This window comes from Triticum aestivum, chromosome 2B, assembly GCF_018294505.1.
Source record: "Triticum aestivum cultivar Chinese Spring chromosome 2B, IWGSC CS RefSeq v2.1, whole genome shotgun sequence".
Taxonomy (NCBI): Eukaryota; Viridiplantae; Streptophyta; class Magnoliopsida; order Poales; family Poaceae; genus Triticum; species Triticum aestivum.
The window spans coordinates 106,161,801-106,170,741 of NC_057798.1; the positions used below are offsets into that span (position 1 = coordinate 106,161,801).

The 8,941-nt window shown below is 47.0% G+C and overlaps 2 protein-coding genes across 5 annotated transcripts; one reads left to right on the forward strand and one right to left on the reverse strand.

Moving 5' to 3' along the window:
• Window positions 1-641: 641 nt before the first annotated feature.
• Window positions 642-7,669, forward strand: LOC123043748 (uncharacterized). Of its 4 annotated transcripts, none has more exons than XM_044466304.1 (4): window positions 642-1,087; window positions 1,573-1,698; window positions 4,953-5,045; window positions 5,130-7,669. In XM_044466304.1, the coding sequence occupies exon 4, from the start codon at window positions 6,333-6,335 to the stop codon at window positions 7,512-7,514; it is 1,182 nt and encodes a 393-aa protein (XP_044322239.1). In that variant the 5' UTR covers window positions 642-1,087; window positions 1,573-1,698; window positions 4,953-5,045; window positions 5,130-6,332; the 3' UTR covers window positions 7,515-7,669. The 4 variants fall into 4 exon arrangements, with proteins under 4 accessions (XP_044322239.1, XP_044322241.1, XP_044322238.1 ...); XM_044466306.1 differs by having other exon boundaries at window positions 649-1,087; window positions 5,130-6,052; XM_044466303.1 differs by lacking the exons at window positions 642-1,087; window positions 1,573-1,698 and adding an exon at window positions 4,203-4,490.
• On the reverse strand, window positions 2,060-4,452 carry LOC123043747 (uncharacterized). The gene is made up of 2 exons (XM_044466302.1): window positions 2,412-4,452; window positions 2,060-2,291 (listed from the first exon to the last, which is right to left on the reverse strand). The coding sequence occupies exons 1-2, from the start codon at window positions 4,450-4,452 to the stop codon at window positions 2,191-2,193; spliced, it is 2,142 nt and encodes a 713-aa protein (XP_044322237.1). The 3' UTR covers window positions 2,060-2,190.
• Window positions 7,670-8,941: the final 1,272 nt, after the last annotated feature.

An 8,941-nucleotide genomic window follows, 5' to 3' on the forward strand; every position in this document is an offset into this window, starting at 1 on the left:
CATGCTAGGCACCACTAAACTCCAAGAGTTGGTTCAGCAAATTCCAGATTCAGTTCATCATGCATCTCTAAAACTAACAGCACTCGATAACTGGATGATTTATTTCTGGATGTCTACTTTGAAGCTGATACGTGGAAGATGTTCGCATGCACAATGGAACACATCGGTACTTCATCAGTTAATTTCTTCAAAAGGCGGAGGAAACTGCACCAGGATGCCATTGCTTCAAACTTAAAAGATGGGTAGATGATCTGTTTCAAAAAAAAAAAAGATGGGTAGATGCCTGTAAAAAAATGATCTCATCAGTCAATTTGAACTTCAATACTGATTACTGCAAAGATTCTCAGCTAGTATATACAAGAAATAAAAGTTCAATACCACACTTAGGGACCTTATTCCAGAATTAATCGTTCACAGGTTAATCATTATCAGTATGAGAGTATCAGTTATTAAACTAACGTGAAAAGAGGAGACATGGAAAACTGTCTGACACTAGAAAATTGTAAATCGGTAGATAAAACATATATTAATCATGGTAAACAAAATTTACAGTTAATATTACTCCCTCCGTTCGGTAATAGATGACCCCGTCGTATTTTTTGCGAAACAGTCCTTCTATTTTTTCCGACCAATCCCGCGGTCCTCCGCTCCCGACATAGAACTCCATCGCTCACCATTCTTGCTCGCCCGCTCGCCGTCTTGGCTCTCCGACGCCGCCCCCCACCGCCTTCCTCCCTCCCCCGCCCCACGCCGCCTTCCTCCCCCGAACCACGCTGCGATGCTGCCGGCTCGTCCCCCTCCTCGTTCCCCACCGTCTCAAGCTTCAATTTTTGCCACATCGCCGGTGGTTGATCTGCCGGCAGAATTGCGGGCGGCGGCCTGGAGCGGCAGTACGCAAGCTCTGACTCCATACCGAGCCAGCCGGCACACCCGCCAAGGAGCTCCGCCAGCCGCTGCCCTAGCGCCCGCGGCCGTCAATGCGTGGTCGGGCGCCGCGTCGATGTTGCCGCTGCTCGGCGCCGCCGTCGCCGACTCGTGGCTCGGCCGGTACCGCACCATCGTCGCCTCCTTCGTTATCTACATCACGGTCAGCCTAGCCACCTCTCACCTCTGGAATCCCTTTCTCCATTCTCAAGTATACTGTTCAGTTAACCTCTCTGTAGTCTGTAGGCGCCATAAGATTGGATCAAAGCATTAGTCTTTTTTGTCCTGCACAAATCCCGCTTGCCAGTAGTCATTGGATCAAAGCATTAGTCATTTCTCTGTAGTCTGTACTCCCATCTGCCACTTGCGTGCGACTTGAGATCGCACAAATCCCGCACAGATGGCGCACAGATTTGGGCACTAGGCTGCATCTTCAGAAACATGCAGCTATTCTTTGCCGTATCTTGGTTCAGTCCTCTGTTTCTGCTAGATTTTTTGTTCTCCACTTGTGTGTACACTGAAGGGAAAATTCAGAACCTGAGCTCTCTCTGAAGAAGGGGATGCAGTTACCAGTTAACTGAATTTCTTCTTTTCTGGTGGTCTGACATGTGTGTTTGTTTATTTCTCTTGCTCTCTTGGCTGCTCCAGTGGCACAAAGGCGAGCTACCTTGGCGTGCAGAAGAGGCCCCCGTCCCTTGCCTTGTGCCCGGCGACCAACAACTGCGTGTCGACGTCCGAGAGGATAAGCAATTCCAATCACTACGCTCCCCCATGGTAACCATCTGTGTTCAGTTCTTTCACCATTGATCATGAACCACATTATATGATAAATTCAGTGAGTAAGAAATTGCAGAGTCCCAAATATGACAAAAATGACATCTGCATTTTCTAAAAACAATTTAGTTGCAATACAATGTCAATTACCTGAAGCAGCACATTCGGATTTAGTTGCAATACAATGTCAATAGTTGCAATACAAGGTCAGTTAGTTGCTTCATTTGTTATTATTATTATTACCACTGATGTGTTTCTAGAAGAAACAATTATTACTCCTAATTCATGCTCACACAACCACTTCATGCTCATACAATCATACAAGTTGAACCACATAGTTATTGACACAGAGATTGCCATGTTGCTAATAAAAAAATTGCATCATCCTTTCCTTTCATATACAGTAATCAAATCTGTTGGAGTTTACACACAATCTGTGCTCGTATCCTATGCTCTTCCTGGTCATCAACAATGGAAATGATTGTGTGAAATTTAACACATTACTGGCCTGCAAACTGCTTCCATTATCCTGCTGAACACAACCTTTGCAGGGACGCACGGAATTGCTCCTTTCCCTTTCTCTGCTTCTTTTCCTTTCTTTGCTTGGAGGGCGCTGCTGCTCTTCTTTCTCTTTCTCTGCTTCGAAGGTGGTGGTGGTGCTGCTACTGCTTGTAGAGTACTGCTGCTTGGAGGATGTTGCTGGTCTTCTTTCCCTTTCTTTGCTTGGAGGGCGCTGCTGCTCTTCTTTCTCTTTCTCTGCTTCGAAGGTGGTGGTGGTGCTGCTACTGCTTGTAGAGTACTGCTGCTTGGAGGATGTTGCTGGTCTTCTTTCCCTTTCTCTGCTTGGAAGGTGCTGCTGCTCCTCTTTCTCTTTCTCTGCTTCAAAGGTGCTGCTGCTGCTGCCTCGAGGTCTGCTGCTGCTATAAGTGCTAAGGTTTGCTCAACTAGCTCAACGTTTAAAGAGAGAGCGATAGGAAGCCTTCCTTCTTGCTGCTGGCGCTCTTTTTGCATGTGAGGAATCTTGTAGCCTATCCCTCCTTTTTCTCTCATAATCTCTCTCATGCATGATTGCAGTGTCACGAAGCTTCGAGCTAACGTGTTGACATCATAGTTTTGATATTCTTCCTCCACGCCTTCTATCAATTCCCTTATGCTTTGAGGTGCTCTGCAATCGGTATGCGACTGGAGAGACCTGAAGAAGCAAAGATCAAGAATATTCAGGTCGGGGCTATTTGGAGGTTGCTGGATCAACTTGATATCCAGACCGGTCTGTTCTACGGCCCGTCGAAAAACCTCGTCACTAGGCTTAAGATGCGGTGTAGCATTATCTTGCTGGATAAAGATGGTCCGTTCTTCATCTTCATCGGGCCACAGGTCATGGATAGCTGGAATCAGTTTCTCACACATATAGAGCCTCATTACATCTCTTGTAACTTTCAATGATTTGAGTTCAAGTGTCCCTCTTTCTCTATTTTCACTCCTTCTTTGAGCCGGAGACTCTGTGACAAAGGCCCAAATGCCTATCTTTCCATCAAACGTGACGACACCAACATTGCCATATCTTGGTTTAGCCACGGCCGCAAGAAACATCACCTTCGCGATGCTATCCTTATGATGCAAGGTGCGTAAGGGATCAGGTTCTTCGGGAAGCAGCAAGTAGCCGTTCTCCTCCTGTGTCAGATTGAACCATTTCTCATCCATATAAACTATGTCGTCTAATTCCCGGAAAAGAGGCCAAGGAGTTCTCAGCCAATTCTCATCAGCCATAGAAATGCAAAATCTCAATCTCTCTATCTCGTTGGCTGGCTTTATCGTGGGCCTCAGTTTGTTAGTGTTGCGCCTCAACTCACCCAACACGAACCTTGCGTGTAAGGTCGTGCAGCTTACACCCAGAGACCTTGCTAGACTTCGAAATGTCCTCCGCCTATTCAGTGGGATTGTCGCCATCCTCGACAGGTCCAGATCTTTCGGCTTACGGCCGACTCTTCTTTTCTTTTGGTTCGAGACATCAACTTCCTCCCCTCGTGCAATTTGGCGATTTGCTCTTCTCCATATTCTGCTAACAGTGCTTAGGCTTGTTTTCAGTACGTCGGCAACGAGCTTCTTGTCTGTTTTCACTACTTGTCCATCTTTGTTCTTGATTACTTTGAGAGCAAAATAAACACCAAATCTCTCCTTATTTGTCAGTTCTCTGCTTTTTGGATGCTGAGCACCTTCAAGTTGTACTTCTTCTTCTTGAGGAAACAAATTCAGATCTGGCACTTGTTCTTCTTGAGGATTCCAATTCAGATCTGATACTTGTTCTTGAGGAATGAAATGTAAATCTGGTTCTTCTTGTTCTTCTTGAGGAGTCCAATTCATATCTTGTTCTTCTTGAGGAAACAAATTCAGATCTGGCACTTGTTCTTCTTGAGGATTCCAATTCAGATCTGATACTTGTTCTTGAGGAATGAAATGTAAATCTGGTTCTTCTTGTTCTTCTTGAGGAGTCCAATTCATATCTTGTTCTTCTTGAGGAAGCCAATTCAGATCTGGTACTTGTTCTTCTTGAGGATTCCAATTCAGATCTGGTACTTGTTCTTGAGGAATGAAATGTAAATCTAGTTCTTCTTGAGGAGTCCAATTCATATCTTGTTCTTGTTCTTCTTGAGGAAGCCAATTTAAATCTGGTTCTTCTTGTTCTTCTGGTTCTTCAAGTTCCCAATCATCATCTTGCCGAGGACTCATGTTGAGATCAACACCAAACATCATCATAGTGGGGGCGATGACACAACCTGAGCTCACTGTGACACGTAAGTTGAAAAGCAGAGTCAAAAACTGTGATAAACATTAGGCATTCATCCAGTTTATCTTTACTTTAGTTTGTGCAAATAAAGAATGAAAATAATAATTGAGGATTATTACAAAGACAGAAATGTGTTGAAAATGGAGTACGCAATTAAAATTCTTGCATTGCATGTTAATTTGTTTATCCTCTGACTTTTTAAGATTATTGCTTTGCTTCATGATTTCTGGTATGCCTCACTTGTTTCAAAACATGCACATGTTAAGACCGATAGACTGAAATATGTTGCCTCACTTGCTAATTTGTTATACGTGAGCTGAGAGACTGAGAGATAATCACAAGAGATTCAGTTTTATTTTTCGTTCTAGTAGCCTACTTGGTGCTTTTGTATAGGCAGCCCTAATGTATCAACTGTAGAAATGTCAGTTCAGTGTGTAATATGAATCTTTTTTGCCTTTATAAATTGCAGAAGAAGAAAGGTAAATTTCAGCATTCTAGCTTTCTTGCTGGGGGAGCTACATCTGCTGCTAGGAAACTGGTTGCTCAAAATGGGACTCTGAAGGTATGCAATTCTTATCTGCAAACAGCTCTTACACCAGTTTTATCAGGCAACATGCTGACACAACCTGAACTTTATTGTTGGCAGGCTATTTGGCCTCACAGTGGCCACTATCGCCCCACAGAGGAGAACTTCCAGGAGTTTAAAAGCTTCCTCAATGACAACTTGGTTGATCTCACTGATGCACCTGAAGAAACTGGCTCTCTTCAGACAACTCAAGTCATTCAAACAACATCTACAGAGACAGAAAAACGTGAGGAACCAGTGGTGGCGCGCGAGAAGATCCTTCAGAGGAGATGGTGGTAGCAGCTGCACCCCTGTGGTAGCATCAGCATCTACAGAAGAACCAGTGGTAGCATCAACATCAACATCAACATCTACAGATCGTTCAGAGGATCAACATCTATAGAAGAACCTGTGGTAGCAGCTGCACCCCTGTGGCCACGAACCTTGCCGTGGAGATGCAGGGACACCTTCCCACGCTACAGCAAGGAGGAGAGGAAGATGGAGCCGCGGCGGAAGATGGAGCTGCGGCGCCTGAGCCTGGCAGCGGCGGAAGATGGAATCGCGGCGCCTGAGCCTGGCAGCGGCGGAAGATGGAGCCACGGCGCCTGAGCCTGGCAGAGGCAGAAGATGGAGCCGCGGCGCCTGATCCTGGCAGCGGCGGAGACGGAGCTCGATGTGCTGGAGTCACCGGCGCTATCTTGCTGCCGGAGACGGAGCTCGAGGTACTCGGAGGTGGGGAGCTCGAGGTGCTGGGTGCGGGAGCTCGAGGAGCTGACGCCGGCGACGGGGTCCTAGTGCTAGGGATGGAGCTCGAGGTTCTGGCCGGCGGGAGATCGAGGTTCTGGCCGGCGGACGGAGGTTCCGCGCGGTGGATCGCGACGAGCGGACGGAGAACTGGGTACTGGATTGTAATGATTTCAAATTTCGGAAGGGCCTTATTGTAAAATTGATTTGTTCACGATTCCGCCTCCCCTGGAGTCATCTATTACCGAACGGAGGGAGTACTATAAAACGTGGAACACGACCTTGACCTACACAATCTATCCAAATATCGACCGCTGAGTTGCCGCCGCCGCCGCCGCGGTCTTCCTGCTCGATTTCTCCAAGCGTAGCAGTGCAGATCTCGCGCGCTCTTTCTGCTGCTGGCGCTCGTCTCCAAGCTCGGCGGTCACGGCCTTCTCATCCGATTTGTTTTGCGTAAGATTTGCGTGACTCACATATCCGATGGCACAGCGCTCGCCGGGCCCTATATATATGAAGTAATTTGCTTTCTGATGGTTCTGGATGTATAATACCCAGGAATTGGAGGCGAGCGGGATTTTGCCACAGGATTGGATTGATCAAGTTTGTAGGGGAATGCATCGTCGGTGTCTAAATCTGATAATGCACGACATCAGGGATAACATGTATTCTCTGTACCGCATGGATCCCCGGCACCTTTTCTACGAAACGGCAGAAATCGTAGCAGAAGATGCATCAAAAGCCAAGAGGAGGAATAACAAGCTGTCAACAATGGAGTCCTGGAACGATCTGCGCAAGCCGGTAGCCCATTTCAAAGCATCCAGTTTCTTCACCCTGCTGAGAGAAAACTCCATCATGGTGGCCGACTCCTATGGCCGCACGACGCTCATCGACACCGACTTCAACTCCGTCGTGCCGATGCCCCCCATGGAAAACGGCAAGGGACCCAACTGCATCTGTTTCTCCATCCCCAACCCGGATCCCTTGATATCTTTAGATTCCCAGTGCCTCTTTGTCCTGGACCTGGTTCCTCCTGGCAGTGGTAGCAGTAGGAATTCCTCCACCTTTGAGTTCCTGACCCACTTGGGGAGCATGGACGCCTCCCGGCCCCTTGTGTCTTCCCATTTCCATTTGAACTGGTTATGGCGTGATCTGCCTCTGCCACCATTCGCAGACGACCCCGTGAGCGGTAGAGCCGCCATGAACTGTTCTTTCATGTTGCTTGACACTAAAACCATGTGCATATCCTCCCATGAAGACGGCATAGGCACCTATACCTTTCATATGGTTAATCACAAGTGGTCACGGGCTGGGAGCTGGGCGCTGCCCTTCTGTGGCAAAGCGGAGTATGTCCCCAAGCTCAAGCTTTGGTTTGCCCTCTCTCCAAGTAGCCCCCACGGCCTATGTGCTCTGGACCTCCCTACCAACGCCATGAATTTTGAGTCACCGCCTGAGCTGCTGCTTGCCTGGGATTATCTCCACCTGCTTGACGAGGCTCCATGCAAGCGCCACCTGGTTAACCTGGGCTCAGGTAAGTTCTGCGTCGTCTCCTTCTTCAAGACCTTGAAGACCAAATATGTGGAAGAAAATATCGAGGATGAGTCTGCTGTGTTCACTGGCCTGGAGGTGCGCCGCTGCGACGACGGTGAAGGCGTTGTCCGGATGATCGAACACAGGTCTAAACGTTACACCTTTGGAAGGTTTGGCATCCATTGCGTCCTCTGAATCTTTTTGGAGCTTTTCAAGACGACTGATGCATTTGGAAGTATATTTTATAATGCATTGCACTAAATTATTACGGGATGTATGAGTACTTCGACGGTGTGTTTGGTACTTATGGTGTACCTTGAGATAAGGTGGCGTGTAATTTCTCCGTTTCAGTTTAAATGATCCTCTTGTAATTTGGGTCAAATTTTGACCATAAATTTGACCCAAGTCATATGTGTTTGGATTTGTACATGAAATTAAGTTTCCAACGGTTTAATAGAACTCATGTTTTATTAGTTAAGTTTTGTGGTCAAAATTTTGCCAAAACTACAAAGAGACTAATAAATTTGGAGGGAGCAAGTATATGCCGAGACATGTTAGAGTGAGATATTGTTTGGTGGATTCCACGAATTGCAAGAAAAAGGCATACAATAATACACCACACAAAAATTGCCCCCAGCCCCTCTCGCGACGCTCCTGTGAGCGACCGAGTGGACGGACTCTAGACGCCGCCCAAACTCGTCCTAGCCCTCCAATTCCTCCCCTTTGCTGCCATCTGCCGAAGCTCGGTAGGCGTTGGTGGCGGCGGACCCCTCTCTTCCCCCCTCCCTCGTTGTTGCGCGGTGCGAGATGGTACATTGATGCGACGGCGCGGCGCTACTCCAGGGCGTGGTGGTGCAAGGTTGGGCTCCCGCAGCGACATCGGCTTGCCGAGGAGGCCGACACGAACGTCCATCATATACAACTCCATCTCCCAATGTTGACCGTGCCACATCTTGACCGCTCTGACCTCAACGTGTCTCACAACTTGCCCCAAGGTATATTTTCCCCAATTTTATTCATGTTTACAATTATAATTAATTGTATAATCATTTAGATTACACAAATTCACAAATTTTGTAGATGTTGTTGATGGTAGAGAAGTTTTTTCCAATGATTCCGTTGAAACTCGCCCACATGATCGATCACATCACAGTACGACAAACATGCGCACAAAAACTTCTGTAGCATAGGGCCCTTATCGTGCCCTAAACTTTTCTTATCTATTTTCTTTCCTCGTTGTTACAACCTTATGGTCTGGTCGTGTATATATATGCATCAAGCCAACCGACCTAAGCTAAAACTCCAAGACCTGCACGTATACGCAGCCAAGCCGTACAACTCCTGACTGGACTACTACTTGTAATGTAACCTGACCTAGTATTAGAATCACGTAGGCTACTAGTTCTAATCCACATAAATACAACTAGCAGATTCATCATCATCAACCAATGAAGAAGACGAAGATATATATTTTGTTGATGGCTGCTCTATGGATAATGAGAATCAAGATGAAGTGCAAGCATGCATGACCGCAAATAGTTCTCTCACCCTCGAATTTCACTGGGTTGGGCTGAAAGCATTCCCATCCACCCGAGCTAGGGTTCCTCCCCTGCTCCCCCCGC